This window comes from Schistocerca cancellata, chromosome 2 (assembly GCF_023864275.1).
Source record: "Schistocerca cancellata isolate TAMUIC-IGC-003103 chromosome 2, iqSchCanc2.1, whole genome shotgun sequence".
NCBI classification, from domain to species: Eukaryota; Metazoa; Arthropoda; class Insecta; order Orthoptera; family Acrididae; genus Schistocerca; species Schistocerca cancellata.
In genome coordinates, this window is record NC_064627.1 from 257,769,876 (window position 1) to 257,791,499 (window position 21,624).

Sequence of the window (21,624 nt, forward strand, 5' to 3'; positions counted from 1 at the left end):
AGTTCAGCATACTTGACAGCTGTCGAGTACACAGGTGTAGATCATTGTGGATTAAAGCGTTTAAACGATGTTCATCAAATCACGAAGGTCGGACAGTCACTAATGTCGTAACAATCCTCCTGAAAATGGAAAATACAATTTTCTTGTCATGCTGTGTCCAATATCATTATCCCCATACAGGGAGCAAATGTTTCTGGATGCTTCCGCTGCTGTCACCGCCCCATAATGAACTCTAACAGAAAAGTAACTCGGAAATGTTCTGGTTTCTGCACTTGGCACTCCATTTTCTAACGGCCAAAGCTCCACTCAGTATCTCGAAATAACAAAATATCAATATCTAAACTCAAATAGCAACAGCGAACTACAAATAAAAAATGACAGTCGACAAATAAATCCACGGTGACGGGAATACCATCAGCAAAACAAAGATGCTACGAACTTATGCGGCAACCTACTAGTTGTACGAACCGAGCGGTCTAAGGCGCTGCTGTCATGGACTGTGCGGCTGGTCCCGGCGGAGGTTCCAGTCCTCCCTCGGGCATGGGTGTGTATGTTTGTCCTTAGGATAATTTAGGTTACGTAGTGTGTAAGCTTAGGGACTGATGACCTTAGCAGTTAAGTCCCATAAGATTTCACACACATTTGAACATTTTTGAATAGTTGTACGTTATGTTGTTCTGTTAGATACATTGTACTCTCTTTGCTCAGTCTTGTACTAATTCTGTTGCCAATGAGCTCCACATATTATATGTAAATGCACCTTTCAATTTTCAGACACGTAATGGAAGCTCAATGGGCGCTGGTCAACCAGGAGTACCCAAACTACGAGGAAGCAGAGGATGGTTACTGGGGAGTCCTGAAAATTGGCAGAGTAATGATGGTGAGTATCACCAGCAATAGCTCAGATAACAAGCCAACTGTAAGGAAAGTAAGGAAGGCTTAAAAGTGAAAGGAATATATAGGAGAGCTACAACGGAAAGATTATTGACGACGAGTTGTGGAGAAGGTAGATGAATATGGGACGGTGATGTGATACTGTGAGATAAATTTAATAGTGCGTTGAAGAACTTAAGAAGTCGAAACAAGGCGCACTTAGGGGACAACATTCCATTAAAATTATCATCATCTTTGGAAGATCCAAACATGACAAAACTGTCCGACCTAGTATGCAGGATATATGAGAGGCGAAATACCCTTAGATTTCAAGAAGAATGTGATAATCCTAATACTAGAAAAGGCAGGTGCTTGCTGGCATCAATATTACCGAAAAATCAGTTAAATAAATCATATGAGGGTTGAATGAAAAGTAATGCCTCCAACTTCGTTAATGGTGTTTGGATGGGAATATTTTAATAAATCAAACTCAGAAATAATCCTTAGGATGTAATCTTTAATTACCAATATTCACTTTTCTACATAATCATCAGCCATTTGGATACATTTCTGCCAACGATGAACAAGTTTCCTGAACCCGTCACGGAAGAAGGCAACACTGTTTCCGCAAGCACAGTCTGACAGTTCTCTCAACGTCTTCGTCAGAAGCATAATGGTGTCCCCGCAGGTCGTCTTTCTTTATCGGGAATTCAGAATTCAGAATCTGTGGCTTTAATATGTAAATCCTTGTCTTTAAGGTTTCTCTTTAATTATCTTGAATTCTTAAAATGGCCTTCCGCCGTACTGTGTAAATGCTTATCTTAGGTTTGTCTTTCATTTTTCGAATAATTGTTTGGGCCTTCAGCTGTCAAGATATTTAAAGTTTTCATCAGATGGTTTTCTGTAGTGCTGTGTAAATGCTTATCTTTAAAGGTTACCTTTTATTATGTTGAAATATTATTGGGCTATCAGCCGAGGAATTAATTTGAATTTTCCTTAATATGCCTTTTAAAAAATTTCCTTTGGTGATCTGAAATAAACTCCTGGAAATGGAAAAATGAACACATTGACACCGGTGTGTCAGACCCACCGTACTTGCTCCGGACACTGCGAGAGGGCTGTACAAGCAATGATCACACGCACGGCACAGCGGACACACCAGGAACCGCGGTGTTGGCCGTCGAATGGCGCTAGCTGCGCAGCATTTGTGCACTGCCGCCGTCAGTGTCAGCCAGTTTGCCGTGGCATACGGAGCTCCATCGCAGTCTTTAACACTGGTAGCATGCCGCGACAGCGTGGACGTGAACCGTATGTGCAGTTGACGGACTTTGAGCGAGGGCGTATAGTGGGCATGCGGGAGGCCGGGTGGACGTACCGCCGAATTGCTCAACACGTGGGGCGTGAGGTCTCCACAGTACATCGATGTTGTCGCCAGTGGTCGGCGGAAGGTGCACGTGCCCGTCGACCTGGGACCGGACCGCAGCGACGCACGGATGCGCGCCAAGACCGTAGGATCCTACGCAGTGCCGTAGGGGACCGCACCGCCACTTCCCAGCAAATTAGGGACACTGTTGCTCCTGGGGTATCGGCGACGACCATTCGCAACCGTCTCCATGAAGCTGGGCTACGGTCCCGCACACCGTTAGGCCGTCTTCCGCTCACGCCCCAACATCGTGCAGCCCGCCTCCAGTGGTGTCGCGACAGGCGTGAATGGAGGGACGAATGGAGACGTGTCGTCTTCAGCAATGAGAGTCGCTTCTGCCTTGGTGCCAATGATGGTCGTATGCGTGTTTGGCGCCGTGCAGGTGAGCGCCACAATCAGGACTGCATATGACCGAGGCACACAGGGCCAACACCCGGCATCATGGTGTGGGGAGCGATCTCCTACACTGGCCGTACACCACTGGTGATCGTCGAGGGGACACTGAATAGTGCACGGTACATCCAAACCGTCATCGAACCCATCGTTCTACCATTCCTAGACCGGCAAGGGAACTTGCTGTTCCAACAGGACAATGCACGTCCGCATGTATCCCGTGCCACCCAACGTGCTCTAGAAGGTGTAAGTCAACTACCCTGGCCAGCAAGATCTCCGGATCTGTCCCCCATTGAGCATGTTTGGGACTGGATGAAGCGTCGTCTCACGCGGTCTGCACGTCCAGCACGAACGCTGGTCCAACTGAGGCGCCAGGTGGAAATGGCATGGCAAGCCGTTCCACAGGACTACATCCAGCATCTCTACGATCGTCTCCATGGGAGAATAGCAGCCTGCATTGCTGCGAAAGGTGGATATACACTGTACTAGTGCCGACATTGTGCATGCTCTGTTGCCTGTGTCTATGTGCCTGTGGTTCTGTCAGTGTGATCATGTGATGTATCTGACCCCAGGAATGTGTCAATAAAGTTTCCCCTTCCTGGGACAATGAATTCACGGTGTTCTTATTTCAATTTCCAGGAGTGTATTATTTCGGCCTTTAGCCGAGAAGATATTTTAATTTTACTTAAGTAAGGACTTCATCCGTTTCTCTAAATCATGGGTTTTAAAAGGAATTATTTAAACTTACGAGGGCTGTCCAGAAAGTAAGTTACGATTGATCGCGAAATGAAAATCACAGTGAAAATCAGAAATGTTTCATTTGTAACCTTTGAGTTACTTCTCTACGTAGTCGCCGTTCTGACTCAGACATTCGTCGTAGCGTTGTACCAACTTTCCAATACCCTCATCATAGAAGGCAGCCGCCAGTGCTTTCCGGCAATTGTCTACGCTGGCCTAGAGACAATTACGGGCTGTATTGTGGGTAATCAAACATTTCCAATTGAAACGATGCAGGAAGAAGAAACCGCACGACAGTTATGTAATGTTGGTTGCATAGCTTCAGGGGAAAATTCTCACCAGGCCCTCGTACTTGGCGGGGGAGACTATTTTCTATAACATCTTTACGCGCTCACTAAGAGCTCAGGGATGAAAAGAGCGACATAATTCTACCTAGAGTCATACTAGAGACACTGCCCAACACATCTTTGCAAAGCTTTGTCGGATTTTCATAGTCGTTTCCATTTCGCGACCGATCGTAACTTACTTTCTGGACAGCCCTCGTATTTTTGAGAAGTCACTTGGGCCCTCAGCCGTGAGTTGACCCTTGTTGTCTTAAAGAGAAAACTGTGCATTGGTTTTCACGGAATAAAGTTGTGTGTTCTTGTGTAACTGACAGTAACTGATCTTGGCCCTTTTCCACAACCTGATCCTCTCTGCCCTGCGTAACCAGATTTCAGCCTCCAACCGAAAATAACTATTTCCCGCCAGTGATCGGTTCGTTCCATGTAAACACTGCCCACAATATTATGGAGCCACCACCAGCTTGCACAGTGCCTTGTGAAAACTTGTGTCCACAGATTGGTGGCGTTTGCCCCACACCCGAACCTTGTCAACAGCTCTTAGAGCAACTGCAAGCGGGACTCATCTGACCAGGCCACTGTTTTCCAGTCGTCTGGGGTCCAACCGATATGGACACGAGCGCAGGAGAGCACCTCCAGGCGACGTCGTAATGTTAGCAAGGACACTCACGTCGGTCGTCTGCTGCCATAGTCCATTAATGCCAGATTTCGCCGCACTGTCGTATGTTCGTCGCACGTCCCACATTAATTTCTGCGGTTATTTCACACTGGGTGTTGCTTGTCTGTTAGCGCCGACAACTCTATGCCAAAGCCGCTGCTCTCGGTCATTAAGTGAAGATCGCCGGCCACTGTGTTTTCCATGGTGAGAGGAATGCTTGATATCTGGTAGTCTCGGCATACTCTTGACAATGTGAATCTCGGAGTATTGAATTCCCTAATGATTTTCGGAATGAATTGTTCCATGTGTCTAGCTCGAACTACCATTTCGCATTCAAAGGATGTTAATTTCCGTTATGCGACTATAATCACGTCGGAATCCTTTTAACGTGAATCGAATGAGTTCAAATGACAGCTCTTTCAATGTACAGCAGTTTTATACCTCGTGTATGCGATACTATCGCCATCTATATATGTACATAGAGCTATCCCATCACTTTTATCAGCTCAATGTACATCTGTGTGACCTATCAGTGTATATCTGTGTGAGCTATGGAACTATAATGTCATGTTCGCTGGGACCCCCCCCCCCCCCAATTTCAGGAGTGCCATTTGCACGACTAAGTTAATTTCACATGATTTCATGGGTGTGGCCATTTTTTTACTGTTTACGTCACCAGTTATGGGTCTTACGATCATTAGAGGAATATGCTGAGCACCCAGCCATAGTCTTTGAATGTGCATATCCAAGCGCATAGCACCCTTCACGCCAGTTAGACATGCTATGGCGTTGGAGATTTAATGGTCAGCACTGTGGAATTCCCCCTAAAGCCCCCCCGCTGATCTGGTGGCCCTTATGCTGTTGTATATCGCTTTTGTGTCGTGTTTTTGCAGCTTGCCGAAGAGGATAATCCTTCTCTGGCGCCCATAGTAGCAGCACTGCCCAGTGTCCGCCAGCCTGGGCAGACGGCTTTCCCAGAGGAGCCGATAATCTACAACAATCTCTTCTCCGACGCCGTCGACGACTACTACGCCTACAACGGCAGCTCAACCACGCCACCCTGCAGCGAGCCAGTTGAGTGGCTCGTTTATTTCTTTCAAGAAGGCATCTCCAAATCGCAGGTAACACTGTTTGTCCCTTACTACTTATACAGCTGTAAGTACAAATACTTGTGTTGCTGACTGGGGACAGTGTACTGAACAACATTACACCAGTGTTTAGATCATTTGCAGACTAACAATTAAAGCTATTTCAAGTCATATGGTTTTAGGTTGGTTAGTACCTTCAAGTACATGTGGCAAGAGCAAGCCATTAATGCCTATTTTCCCCAGGGCAGCAAGTCAGATGTTCAAGTGTGGACGCATGGACGCAAAAAGGTTGACCTATACTGTCAGGTGCAGTACGACCATGCAGAAAACATCAGGTTGTAAAATTTGTGACGTGTTTTTTGGAAGACTGTTTGGCGCAGAAAGAAAAACAACCATCACACTGATGCGTGTACAATTAACTTACAACATGTGAAATATCTACCTCTACACTCATCACAATAAATCATACACATTACACTGTGTACTTTGCGGACTACATTGGCTTGTGCGTAGCAAATACACTACTGGCCATTAAAATTGCTATACCAAGAAGAAATGCAGATGATAAACGAGTATTCATTGAACAAATATATTATACTAGAACTGACATGTGATTACATTTTCACGCAATTTATGTGCACAGATCCTGAGAACTCAGTACCCAGAACAACCACCTCTGGCCGTAATAACGGCCTTGATACGCCTGGGCTTTGAGTCAAACAGAGCTTGGATGGCGTGTACAGGTACAGTTGCCCATGCAGCTTCAACACGATACCACAATTCATCAAGAGTAGTGACTGGCGTATTGTGTCGAGGCAGTTGCTCGGCCACCATTAACCAGACGTTTTCAGTTGGTGAGAGATCCGGAGATTGTGCTGGACAGGGCAGCAGTCGAACATTTTCTGTACCCAGAAAGGCCCGTACAGGACCTGCAACATGCGCTTGTGCATTATCCTGCTGAAATGTAGGGTTTCGCAGGGATCGAATGAAGGGTAGAACCACGAATCGTAACACATCTGACGTCCACTGTTCAAAGTGCCGTCAACGCGAGGTGACCGAGACCTGTAACCAATGGCACCTCATACCATCACGCCGGGTGATACGCCAGTATGGCGATGAGGAATACACGCTTCCAACGTGCGTTCACCGCGATGTCGCCAAACATGGATGCGACCATCATGATACTGTAAACAGAACCTGGATTCATCCGAAAAAATGAGGTTTTGCCATTCGTGCACCCAGGTTCGTCGTTGAGTACACCATCGCAGGCGCTCCTGTCTGTGATGCAGCGTCAAGGGTAAGCGCAGCAATGGTCTCCGAGCTGGTAGTCCATGCTGCTGCAAACGTCGTCGACCTGTTCGTGCAGATGGTTGTTGTCTTGCAAACGTCCCCATCTGTTGACTCAGGGATCGAGACTTAGCTGCAGGATCCATTAGAGCCATGCGGATAAGATGCCTGTCACCTCGACTGCTAGTGATAGGAGGCCGTTGGGATCCAGCACGGCGTTCCGCATTACCCTCCTGAACCCACCGATTCCATATTCTGCTAACAGTCACTGGATCTCGACCAAGGCGAGCAGCAATGTCGCGATACGATAAACCGCAATCGCGATGGGCTACAATCCGACCTTTATCAAAGTCGGAAACGTGATGGTATGCATTTATCCTCCTTACACGAAGCATCACAACAACGTTTCACCAGGCAACCCCGGTCAACTGCTATTTGTGTATGAGAAATCGGTTGGTAACTTTCCTCACGTCAGCACGTTGTAGGTGTCGCCACCGGCGGCAACCTTGTATGAATTCTCTGAAAAGCTAATCATTTGCTTATCACAGCATCTTATTCCTGTCGGTTAAATTTCGCGTCTGTGGCACGTCATCTTCGTGGTGTAGCAGTTTTAATGGCCAGTAGTGTAGAACACAGTGTGTCTTTGTTAATGGAGAGAATTCTTATGACTTAAAAAATCATTTGAGGTATACATGCCGTATGTTTTACAGGACTACTACTGTTCACCGTATCTACCTGGTGAACATTAATAAAATCGACAAATTGAAGGGCTGGATTCCTGACTGGAAATGGAGGAAAAAAGTTCCTATGAACATGTGTTTGGAAATGGACGGTGTGCATGCAATGACAGCAAATCATGCTGGAACAAAGTGGAGAGCTGCATCGCATCCATGTCACAACAAAATTTTCAAAGCGGCCTCCATGGGGTGCAATACACGCGTTTACGTGTCGCATCATGAATTGCCTTACTGTCTCGCACGTTCTGGCCTCTCTCCGAATAGCATCACAGGCGTTGTGAACATGTTTTTGAATGGTCTGCACATCAGGAACTGGTTCAGCGTACACAACGCTTTCCAGATGCCCCATAGGTAAAAATCCCGGTGATCTAGCAGGCCATGCTAAAGGGCCCCTCGCGTCTTATTCAACGTCCGGTGTAGGTGTTGTTGAGCTGTCGGCAAACTGTAACGCGCAAGTGGGTTGGTGATCCATCACGCAGATACCACATAACCTGCAGTACTCCGAAAGGTATATTGTCAAGCAGAACAGGCAGAGTATTCCGCAGGAAGTCTTGGTACATTCAGTCGTCGAGGCATTGTGGAATAATAAACGCTCCAAGTATGTGGTCGCCAAGAATCCCTGCCCACACATTGATGTTGAACTGTTGCTGATGAGACGCCTCAACCATTCCCTGAGGATAGTCTTGCGGACTTTCCATAACTACGCACCCTCCGACTCAGAGTTGCAATATTAAAAGTTTTGGCTAGTTTCGTTGTCTAGGGGCTGCGACACGTAGTTGCCGCATTACAGACCAAATACTGCTGAGTCTACAGTATACGATAAGAATACTCAGGTGAATCGAATGGTCGAAGGTTCTTATCACTCGGCAATTGTGAATTAATATAGAAATTTATAAATGAAAGATTACAATTAAATAAAATCTGCAGGCTCTATCAAAAATGGTTCAAATGGCTCTCAGCACTATGGGACTTAATATCTTAGGTCATCAGTCCCCTAGAACTTAGAACTACTTAAACCTAACTAACCTAAGGACATCACACACATCCATGCCCGAAGCAGGATTCGAACCTGCGACCGTAGCAGTCCCGCGGTTCAGGACTGTAGCGCCTAGAACCGCACGGCCACCGCGGACGGCGCTGGCTCTATCTTAACGACTTTAAATGATGAGTACAATAGTAGAAGTGCTTTTGAGAATGCGGTATGTTTCTGCAAAACTTGGTGTCGATGGTCCAGCAATTAAATAAAAGTTGAATAACAGGGAAACGATAGATTCCTACTGCACGTAATTAGGTATTAACGACAACATAGCTCGCGAGATATTCACTTCTAAACGCATACTACGTCTTCACTGCAGAAGCCACGGCAATCTCACGAGTGCACAAGTCGGCACTCCGAAGTATTTCTATCTTTCGCGGCACGCGCAAACTGCTCCACTGTCCAAGTCTTTCCCGCGACTGTGCGTCTGTCGCGCCGTCCCGTCCCGACATTTCGCGTGTCCTGTGCCGCACCGTCCAGAACTGCCGCACTCTCCTCAACCACCTCGTGTCCTCTCCAGAAACGATGCTCCCATCCAGTCTCCCCGTTCACGAGCGTTGTGATTGGCTAGAGCGCTCGCGCCAACGCACCCACACGTATATTTAAGCACATCCGAAATACTCGAGTTACATTTAAATAACTGAAATTAAATAAATATTCCTACGGCTGGGCCATAAACACGCTCTAACACACATTATTGAATACATAAACAATTAAATAAACATATATCAAAAGAAAAGAAGCAAAAGGTAGGCCAGGAGCCTAATGCCTCTGTGATTTCTAAAACGCAGTAAATAATTGACCAGTTTCTTCATGAATAGCATATATCGCATATTAACAAAGACATAGATGAATCAATGTATTTATAAGCATGCTCCTACCGTTTTTTCGTGTAACTGTGGAGAACTTATGGCCTGACGCGATCTATAGTAATCGGCCACTTCGTCCTCCAATAACTCATGTACTATTTAAGTTACATGCGTGTAATTCATACCAATTTAGGTTTACACTAATAGCTTTCTACATCTACATCTACATGATTACTCTGCAAATCACATTTAAGTGCTTGGCAGAGGGTTCATCGAACCACAATCATACTATCTCTCTACCATTCCACTCCCGAACAGCGCGCGGGAAAAGCGAACACCTAAACCTTTCTGTTCGAGCTACGATTTCTCTTATTTTATTTTGATAATCATTCCTACCTATGTAGGTTGGGCTCAATAAAATATTTTCGCATTCGGAAGAGAAAGTTGGTGACTGAAATTTCGTAAATAGATCTCGCCGCGACGAAAAACGTCTTTGCTTTAATGACTTCCATCCCAACTCGCGTACCGTATCTGCCACACTGTCTCCCCTATTACGTGATAATACAAAACGAGCTGCCCTTTTTTGCACCCTTTCGATGTCCTGCGTCAATCCCACCTGGTAAGGATCCCACACCGCGCAGCAATATTCTAACAGAGGACGAACGAGTGTAGTGTAAGCTGTCTCTTTAGTGGACTTGTTGCATCTTCTAAGTGTCCTGCCAATGAAACGCAACCTTTGGCTCGCCTTCCCCACAATATTATCTATGTGGTCTTTCCAACTGAAATAGTTCGTAATTTTAACACCCAGGTACTTAGTTGAATTGACAGCCTTGAGAATTGTACTATTTATCGAGTAATCGAATTCCAACGGATTTCTTTTGGAACTCATGTGGATCACCTCACACTTTTCGTTATTTAGCGTCAACTGCCACCTGCCACACCATACAGCAATCTTTTCTAAATCGCTTTGCAACTGATACTGGTCTTCGGATGACCTTACTAGACGGTAAATTACAGCATCATCTGCGAACAACCTAAGAGAACTGCTCAGATCGTCACCCAGGTCATTTATATAGATCAGAAACAGCAGAGGTCCCAGGACGCTTCCCTGGGGAACACCCTGATATCACTTCAGTTTTACTCTATGATTTGCCGTCTATTACTACGAACTGCAACCTTCCTGACAGGAAATCACGAATCCAGTGGCACAACTGAGACGATACCCTATAGGCCTGCAGCTTGATTAGAAGTTGCTTGTGAGGAACGGTGTAAAAACCTTTCCGGAAATCTAGAAATACGGAATTAACTTGAGATCCCCTGTCGATAGCTGCCATTACTTCGTGCGAATAAAGAGCTAGCTGCGTTGCACAAGAACGATGTTTTCTGAAACCATGCTGATTACGTATCAATAGATCGTTCCCTTCGAGGTGATTCATAATGTTTGAATACAGTATATGCTCCAAAACCCTACTGCAGACCGACGTCAATGATATACGTATGTAGTTCGATGGATTACTCCTACTTCCCTTATTAAACACTGGTGCGACCTGCGCAATTTTCCAATCTGTAGGTACAGATCTATCGGTGAGCGAGCGGTTGTATATGATTGCTAAGTAGGGAGCCATTGTATCAGCGTAATTTGAAAGGAACCTAATCGGTATACAATCTGGACCTGAAGACTTGCCCGTATCAAGCGATTTCAAATGGTTCAAATGGCTCTGAGCACTATGGGACTTAACTACTACGATCATCAGTCCCCTAGAACTTAGAACTACTTAAACCTAACTAACCTAAGGACAGCACACAACACCCAGCCATCACGAGGCAGAGAAAATCCCTGACCCCGCCGGGAATCGAACCCGGGAACCCGGGCGTGGGAAGCGAGAACGCTACCGCACGACCACGAGATGCGGGCTATCAAGCGATTTGAGTTGCTTCGCAACCCCTAAGGTATCTACTTCTAAGAAACTCATGCTAGCAGCTGTTCGTGTTTCAAATTCTGGAATATTCCATTCGTCTTCCCTGGTGAAGGAATTTCGGAAAACGGCGTTCAATAACTCCGCTTTAGCGGCACAGTCGTCGGTAACAGTACCACCGGCACTGCGCAGCGAAGGTATTGGCTGAGTCTTGCCGCTTGTGTACTTTACATACGACCAGAATTTCTTCGGATTTTCTACCAAATTTTGAGACAATGTTTCGTTGTGGAACCTATTAAAGGCATCTCGCATTGAAGTCCGTGCCAAAGACACGGCGATCGACGAAATCGGATTAAGCGTTTAAATTTTGGAAATTCGTTGCTGGGTCTTACTTGTATAATTTACCGTCAGGTACTAAAGTTTATACTAATAAAGATATTGAAAATCTGATTACTCCATGAGAATCGTCGTGCAAATAATAGTAATGTACATGTTTCTTTTTGAGGTATCATGATTCCTCTGGTTATTATTAATTTCTTTATGAACTGCGAAATGTCTGACATTATGGTTCACGAAGTCAGCCATCTTTGGTGCTCTCGGCATACAGCGTCACCAAGGAATTCCCAGCCACGCTGTTGGACCGGCCGTTGTGCGGCATCATGCGGTTGCTAAGGTAACGTCCGGGACTGGAAGTGAAAGAAGAAGAAGAAGGGCTGTAATAGCTACAGACCAAACAAATAAACGGCGTGGTCGCTGCCGAGTGGCCCCGGCTTTGACGAGCGTCCTGTGCGGAAGTCCCAATTCCGAACATATAATATTTCCAGGTCACCACAACTCGCCCGTTGCCTCAGAGTCTGTAGGCCACAGACGACGATATGCAGATTGATAATGATGGTTGGTTGGCTGATTTGGGGGAGCAAGATCATCGGTTCCATCGGATTAGGGAAGGATGGGGAAGGAAGTCGGCCATGCCCTTTCAAAGGAACCATCCCGGCTGTATACCTCAAGCGATTTAGGGAAATCACGGAGAACCTATATCACGATGGCCGGATTTGAACGGTAGTCCTCCCAAATGCGAGTCCAGTGTGCTAACCACTGCGCCACCTCGCTAGGTTGATGATGTCAGTTCTGGTGAAGGTTGCTTTGTTGGTAGAGAGGACTGATAACAGACATCCCATAGTTGTGATCGTATGATGCAAAAACCACCGACAAAATCGTTGCTGTAGAGGGTAATCTAGTTCTGATAATCCTTGCACTCGTTGCAGGTGATGGGGATAGCAGCGGCTGTCATGCAGGATACATATAACCGGATTTTGGCTTACACCATATGGGCTGACCATTTGCCTGGAACTTATACTAGGGTTCTGTAGGACGCGGTTCTCAGGATCTGATGTACGCACAGTCCGCTACCGCACTGTGCGTTCGTCTTGTTGAAAGGAGCCATGATCACATAAAAGTCCAAAAAGGGCTTGAAATGTTGTGTCATGTGATCGGTGTCTGTGAGGGTAATTGTTTTGGTATAGCTGTGCTGCCTATCGATCGTTTCCATCCGCTTGGTCGTGCACAAACCATCTTTGCTTGCTCCCGACATGAAAAAAGGACCATTCTGTTGCATACATTAAGTATGCTGCGTCAATCACACCACAGCCGGCAACACACAGGGAACGCACAGCACATGGTGAAAGGAACTTTCCTTCGTCAGCGCCACCTATCGTGGCAACTATATATTTCCGGACACATGTTCATAAGACCTTTTTCCGTCCGTTTCCTGTCAGAATTCGGCTCCTGCAGTGTGTCGGTTTTATTAATGTTTGCCATGTATAGACGACCTAATGTATAACGCTGGAATCTCCGAGAGGTTGTTCTCAGATGATGCAGTTGTCCACTGACAAGTCACAGCATTTCAAAATTGTTGCGAAATACAGGGAGAACTACTGGGATTGGCAATTAAGCTTTTAACACACCAGGATTATAATTTTCACACTGCAACATGAAATACTTTGATATATTAAAATCAATTTTGTCATTTTTTGGCACCCTATTTCCCAAAGATTCAGTCAACTTGGTTGTTTTTTTGTAAAACTTTGCCCACCAAACTTTATAACCAATACTGAACGATTTTTCATGCAGTACGCTGGTAAATTTACATTTTTAACTTGATTCAGCTAGTTTCATTGCATATCCTGTAGGCGAGTACGCACGATCACTCCGATTTAGATATCTTTTAACTACCCGAAAGTCACGATCACAGGGGAGGAAAGAGTGTCCCCGTGTAGGATAATATTGAACAAGAATGAGATTTTCACTTTGCAGCGGAGTGTGCGCTGATATGAAACTTCCTGGCAGATTAAAACTGTGTGCCGGACCGAGACCCGAACTCGGCACCTTTGCCTGTCGCGGACAAGTGCTCTACCAACTGAGCTACCCAAGCACGAGCCACGCCCCGTCCTCACAGCTTTACTTCTGCCAGTACCTCGTCTCCTACCTTCCAAACTTCGTGAGTCGTGCTTCGGTAGCTGAGTTGATAGAGCACTTGCCTGCGAAAGGCAAAGCTCCCGAGTTCGAGTCTCGGTCCGGCACACAGTTTTAATCTGCCAGGAAGTTTCATATCAGCGCACACTCCGCTGCAGAGTGAAAATCTCATTCTGGAAACATCCCCCAGGCTGTGGCTAAGCCATGTCTCCGCAATTATCCTTTCTTTCAGGAGTGCTAGTTCTGCAAGGTTCGCAGGAGAGCTTCTGTTAAGTTTGGAAGGTAGGAGACGAGGTACTGGCAGAAGTAAAGTTGTGAGGAAGGGGCGTGAGTCGTGCTTGGGTAGCTCAGTTGGTAGTGCACTTTCCCGCGACAGGCAAAGGTCCCGAGTTCGGGTCTCGGTCCGACACATAGTTTTAATCTGCCAGGAAGGTTAATATTGTAAAATTTAGTCGAATCTTCCTGTTGCAAAGAGACTCATGATAAAGCGTGTGACTGTGTGGTTTCAGCTTTGACCACCGCAGGAATCTGAAAATAAATGAAGTTCCTTGGTACTGTCACGTATGTTATTACATATGTAATGATTAAGATGTGAGTACACCTCATTGGGTCCTTTTCTGCCCAAGACCTCGTGATATAAATGATGTACTGAGGTTCCCTTTTTCATATCATGGATGCAAAACAAGTACATCCGTAGCTGTCTCATGTAAAATACCTCTTGCTCTGGAATGTGCAGCAAGGGCAAATTCTCCATGTAATCAATATATGCGATGTCATCTCGTCCATAACAATTTGCTGTTACTGCCTTATTTTATTGTAGAACTTTTGTGATCTACGCTTATGTACCAACAGCTCCTCGGTTGCAACACGCTTAGTGTTATCATTTAGAAAATTTATTTTAAGCTTTTGACAAAGCTCCTCACAAGTAGCACACACATCTTTTTGTGACCTTCCAAATGCATAGCCAAAGTTCTCCTTGTAATACTTCAAATAAAATGAATAAGTAACTTTAATGTCTGCATAATTATTGCAAAAGAGTGCATGCATGATTGTTACTGTTAGCTTGGCAGTCATATACTTGATATTTCGATTTGCGTAATGTGTTACCTTTACTGGGAAAGAGTAAATATGCTCATTTATTTTTTCACAAACTGCTCCTGCTACAGCTTTGTTTCTAGAGTCTTCTGGGTTTCGTCTATTTTCTTTTGGAGATTTCCCTGCAGCCAGCAAGTCAAAATATTGTGGAGTCTGGTCTTTGGAATATCCTTCCGTGGTCTACGGCGAGGAACATCAGATAAAATCAGCTGGCATTGTAGGAAAATATCTTGCTCCGTTTTAGTTTCAAATTCATGGAAATTTTTCAAAATTGTTTTCTTGTCTAGGTCACTGAATTTTGTAAAACACTTCATACTGCTTCTGAAATCAAACAAAAGCTACTACTTTTGACTTTAGTGCTTTGTAATGGGTATTTAGGCAAACTGTTATCTGCATAAACCTGTGGAAATATAAATTTAGTACTGCAGATTTTTAATTTATTTGAGTTTAAATACAGGTGAGACTGTATTTATGCTATGTGGCTGAAGATTAATAATTACGGTAAAATTCACTGATTGATCCCAGTAAACACAATAAGCCTACATTAAAATTTTGATATATTTACTTTATAGGTTTTAATTAGTGAAGATGAAGTTAATGTTTGCCCCATGCAAATGTGATTTAAATTGTTCTAGTGGTAATTATGTTGAAAGCTTATTTTATATTAGTTTATGTTTATAATAAGATGTAACCTACATAAAAGTTAGGTTAGAAACTTACCTGCAATCGGGTCCTGTAGATCTGGCTGCAGTGACTTCCCCAGAATAACTGACGTGTTCACTTACCTTTACTTTACACCTTTTAATCTTATTTTGCTTGTATTCTTCTGCGTTTCGTTGGCCATTTTTGCATTTTCGAGGTGATTCATTAGTATCACTGTCCATGTTTGCACGCAAATCAACTATAAAACTACAATCAAGTAGTTGCTTGAAGAGTTTACTGAAATGGTCACCAGATAGCAGCAGCGTAGTTGTTTTGAAAGGGGCATCAGTGCAGGACTAGTGCCCTTTTCAAAACATTCAACAGACTCATTGTCTTTCCCTGCCTATGTTATGCATTGGACTGGTGCAGTTTTCATACGAGATGTTGTAGCTATCTCTGTAGATACCGGATCCAAGCATAACTCAATAGGGCAAAAAATATGACTCGTGCCCTTTTCAAAATAACTGATTCAATTATAGTTCTACAGTGAGGGAGTGTTGTCGACTGAAAGGTGTAAGGAGAGCCAAGATGTCATCCAATGGCTTAAAGAAGACGATAAAGAAATTGGAAAACGTGGGTGAACATGGTGTGGCACCTGGAAGAGGAAAGCGTCCTATCCCGATGGAAGTTATTCATGATGCTATTGCACATGCTCCAGGTAGTGAATGTGCTTGTGCAGTGTCACGAGAATTGTCGCTCTCCAGGCATGGAAAGTTTCTCTGCGTATTTCATATGAGTACCCATCCAAGACCTAGGCAGTGCTGCAGCTGAAACCTCATGGTCTGCAGCAACGTTCTGAATTTGCCCTTTGGTTTCTGGCACAGACCGAAGCTGATTACATTTGACCGGGCGATACTCAATGGAGTGGTGAGCCACATTTTACACTACAGGGTGCATTTGACACACAGAACCGCCGAACGTGGGGTAGCGATTATTTGCGTGTTGTGCACGAAGAGCCATTGTCGTATGTGACTGTGCGGTGTGGAATCGCAAGCAGCTTTTTTCTCGGTCTGTTTGGTTTTGAAGAGAACACACGCAGAGGACCCGTCAGGTGTACCATGATGTTTGCAGCTTATCGAAACCTACCTGTGCAGCATGCCAAGGGTGCATCTGTGAGGAAACCAATGTTTTCGTGCAACACGGGGCAACACATCACGTCGCTCACTCAGCGAAAGGTCTACTTAACGCAGCCTTCCACGAATGTGTTACCTCCAAAGGTTTTCCAGCTGCATGGCCTACAGGTTCACCTGATGTGAATTGTGACGTCTCGGTTTGTCTCGGCTCGATGGCGATGGTTGTCGCAGTCGAGATGACGTGGAACGGCGTCCGACGATCACGTCAACGCCAATCTGTAACTCTTATAAAAACAAACTCCTCGCACAGTTCGGTTATTTTTCAGATACTGTCTCTCAAAACCGATATCAACGTCTCGATGGAGCACCACGCCGGATTGTGTGCGCCGCCCTTGCTTGTAATTAAAGCAATTGTGTTCGATGTCCATCGATCTTCTCCACGTTTAAATATAGCGACTACACCACTCGATAACAGGATGACTCCTTTGATCTGAAATCATAACCAGAAGTCCTTTGGGTGTTCGCGAGAGACTTTTCAGCTTACGCGATCGTGCTGACTGTAGTTCTTACGCCAGTTTTGAGAATGGGTATTCAAACGTTGAAAACATAATGTCTTGAATCATTAATCCATCATCACAGCCGATGTCACATCATGATTTTTGTGGCGATATTGTATTGTTCATTATTATTCCGTCGTCAAGGCGTCGCTACGTTGTGTATTCAACAACTACACGACGTAATTCCAGAGATAGCATACCCTTGAGCAATGTTCAGAATCTGTCGTATTTCGGTGTAAACTTATTGCTGTTTACAGTTAAATATTCACTAAATCACTTTTCACTTTTATGTTATCCGAAGAATCAGTTAATGCCACAAATACACTTTAAATGCCCATTAAATGATTGTATGCGACACGAAGAATTAAAGTTCAATTAAAGTTTATTGTTCTTCGTAATTATTTGTCCCTACACTGAGCACACACACCGATTTTTCATTGAGGTAATTGCGTCAATTAGCATCAGCAATTCTGACTTTGACGATAGCTTCTGAGAACACGGCGCAGTTGTAAGCTCTTCGTGCTTGCGTTTATCTGTTGCCTACTCAAGTCTAATAATTGAGTTTATGTTGGCGACCAGTCTCTTTCTGTGTCCATTGATGTTCGTGACTATTAAGTATCACGAAGGCTAAGTCCCATCACAAATCAGCAATCACACAAGTTATTTTTCTGCCACACATATCAACTATCCAGTTATCTGTTAAACGGTAAAGATGATTTTCGTTCAGTCCGACTTCTGACTAATACTTCCAACCGTAAAACTTTTAAACTTCAGATCGGTTTTAAAAGAATCTAGTAGCGCTTAACATGCGTACTTTTATTGCAAGAGTACAAGAGAGAAGTGAATATCTCCACTGCAGAGTTACATTGTAGTCACAGAGAACTTACAGCTCGATGCGGCTACAACTGTCTTCAAGGATAAATGTTATATCTTTGGTCCATTTATGGCCTGGGCTTTAACCTTCGTAAATAATTATTTTTTGAGCTCTTTCTTTAAAGTATGGTATTCTTTCATTCAGTCCTTTCTGTATGATAAGCATTAGTATTTACATAACATTCTTGCTAATCAAACTGTCAAGAGTGCAAATTTTGTTGTCAGTAGCTGTCATCAACATCAGGATGACTGATTTTTCTATTTCTTTTTGCAACAAAAGGGTGTTCATATTGGTTCTATAATTGGAGTGTTACAGAATCCACGTGACTTTTGGCCCGGGAACATCTAAAAGGAACTAGAACTGCTGTGAGCAATTGTTGAGCAGGTTGTTTTACAGATTCAGTATCTCATCAAATTAAAGAAATCGTGTAAGCAGCAGTTAATAATAAAATAGGCGTTATGCCTTACTCACTTGTTTGAGCTTTTCTGCCTACGCCCGGCTCCTAAACCATTTAACACAGCAAAATTTCTATATGTCTTTCCTTAATTCGCAGAGCCTGATTTTCACCTGGTGGCCAAACGTGGAACTAATTTTTTCCATCATAAATCGGTTCCACATTAATACATCATAAAATCTATTATGTTTCGTTGCCATATGGTAATTACAGCCCACACTGGACCTCTGTGGGTAGTAGCACTTTAATTACACTACTGGGCATTAAAATTGCTACACCACGAAGATGACGTGCTATAGACGCGAAATTTAACCGACAGGAAGAAGATGCTGTGATATGCAAATGATTAGACTTTCAGAGCATTCACACAAGGTTGGCGCCGGTGGCGACACCTAGAACGTGCTGACATGAGGAAACTTTCCAACCGATTTCTCATACACAAACAGCAGTTGGCCTGGGTTGCCTGTTGAAACGTTGTTGTGATGCCTCGTGTAAGGAGGGGAAATGCTTACCATCACGTTTCCGACTTTGGTAACTGTCGTATTGTAGCCTATCGCGATTGCGGTTTATCGTACCGCGTCATTGCTGCTCGCGTTGGTCGACATCCAATGACTGTTAGCAGAATATGGAATCGGTGAGTTCAGGAGGGTAATACGGAACGCCGTGCTGGATCCCAACGGCCTCATACCACTAGCAGTCGAGATGACAGTATCTTATCCGCATTACTGTAACGGATCGTGCAGCCACGTCTCGATGCCCGAGTCAACAGATGGGGACGTTTGCAAGACAACAACCATCTGCACGAACAGTTCAACGACGTTTGCAGCAGCATGGAATATCAGTTCGGAGACCATGGCTGCGGTTACCCTTGACGCTGCATCACAGACAGGAGCGCCTGCGATGGTATTCTCAACGACGAACCTGGGTGTACGAATAGCAAAACGTCATTTTTTTTATGAATCCAGGTTCTGTTTACAGCATCATGACGGTCGCATCCGTGTTTGGCGACATCGCGGTGAACGTTCATTGGAAGCGTGTATTCGTCATCGCCATACTGGCGTATCACCTAGCGTGATGATATGGGGTGTCATTGGTTACACGTCTCAGTCAACTCTTGTTCGCATTGACGGCACTTTGAACAGTGGACGTTACATTTCAGATGTGTTACGACCCATGGCTCTACCCTTCATTCGATCCCTCCGAAACCCTACATTTCAGCAGGATAATGCACGGCAGCATGTTGCAGGTCCTGTATTGGCCTTTCTGGATACAGAAAATGTGCGACTACTGCCCTGGCCAGCACATTCTCCAGATCTCTCACCAATTGAAAACGTCTGGTCAATGGTGGCCGACCAACTGGCTCGTCACAATACGCCAGTCACTACTTTTGATGAACTGTCGTATCGTGTTGAAGCTGCATGGGCAGCTGTACTGCACATGCCATCCAAGCTCTGTTTGACTCAATGGCCAGGCGTATCAAGGCCGTTATTACGGCCAGAGGTGGTTGTTCTGGGTACTGATTTTTCAGGATCTATGCACCCAAATTGCGTGAAAATGTAATCACATGTCAGTTCTAGTATAATATATTTGTCCAATGAATAGCCATTTATCAACAGCATTTCTTCTTGGTGTTGCAGTTTTAATGGCCAGTAGTGTATAACTACCTGGCAGCTGCATGGAAATAAAAAGGAAGTATGAAAGTGTATTTTTTCGGAGTTTAGTCATAGTGAGTGTGGTGAGAAGCAGAGTTTTTACTTGTCCGCAGTTGGCAGAGTTCCGGAAACTGCAGACCACAAACGGCCCCATGGTGAACAACTACCGCCAGTTGCAGAAGAGGCTGGACCGCGGCATCGTGGATCATCCCAGTTGCACCCACAGACCGTGCGACTCTCGCTCAGGGACGGGGCGGCAACGAGGCGGTGGGCGTCGCGCGGCAACCCAGTCCGGCCGGCACGGCGCCTCCAAGAGCCACGGAGCAGCGCGGCGCAGCCAACACTAGCTGCCCGCTTCCAGGATCTGCTGCAGGAGTGCCTGGCCTCGACCGGCACCACACGCCCGTGCTCACCGACCCGCTCTGCTGTTCTGCTTGACGACCTTGCTAATGCTATGTTTGACCTTCCTATAAGCACCGGGGTCAATATGGCCCCATAAGCACGTTGAAAATGTATGCCTCCTTTGTTTTCAAAATATATGACTTTCTGAGTGAGTTGCACCCAATGATGTTGCTTCGTTTTTATATTTACATCCCATTAAAATTTTTTCATTGTTTTTGCACTGACGAGGGGGCCACGACGTTTGGAACGCGGATTTTCTTCTGATTTCGTACACTCGTAGTACTCCATTAGGACAACAAAATGTGTAAGCAGTAGCGCGTACTTATCAATCGTTATTGAGAAAATCGCAAGATAATTTCGGTCGTCAAATATATACCTGTGCGTGGCCGTTTTTACCAGGAAGCGGCGGCAGCCGAATGCGGCTCGAAGTTAGTTACCTCCGAGCGAAACTGAGCGCACCGCTACATGATCTTACAACCGCCCATCTATACCGGATAATGAATACTGGTGGAAGAGTAAACCGCATGGATACGAAATGTCCCCTACGGGATTGGGATCAAATCTGGAAGAACATCCACAACAAAGTGCTCGGAACAAATATCAGATCAACGTGGTATAAAGTAGTTAATGAGACCATACCTACGAAAGAAAAATTACACAGAATACGATTGGCGGCAACTGACAGAAGTGGGGAGTGTGCCCTCATAGACAACTTACAACACAGATGCGTCTGCGGAGAAAATAAATTGGTCTGGGAATAATGCAGAATGAACCTTGCCTTTATCTGCAGGACAGATAGACAGACAGTCTCCATCACATCGGTGTTGCAACCAGATGGCACTTACTATCTCATCACGAAGAAAAATACATGGACATGGCTGACAAGACATACTTTGCACTACCTAATTCAAGTCGAAGATGCGCCATCTTACCGGGGCTACAATTGCTGACGAAGGATGACAAATACAGACAAAAGTTCGCGAACTATATACCAGCCTTGAGAATAACGACACTATGAACGACAAAGACGATGAAAAAAAAAAA

The 21,624-nt window shown here is 44.9% G+C and overlaps 1 protein-coding gene across 1 annotated transcript; it reads left to right on the forward strand.

The window, feature by feature from the left end:
• The first annotated feature begins 781 nt into the window (after positions 1–781).
• Positions 782–20,616, forward strand: LOC126153054 (carbonic anhydrase 6-like). The gene is made up of 4 exons (XM_049916044.1): positions 782–880; positions 5,320–5,547; positions 20,292–20,378; positions 20,425–20,616. Exons 1-4 carry the CDS (start codon positions 782–784, stop codon positions 20,614–20,616), a joined length of 606 nt encoding a protein of 201 aa, XP_049772001.1.
• The last annotated feature ends 1,008 nt before the right edge of the window (positions 20,617–21,624 follow it).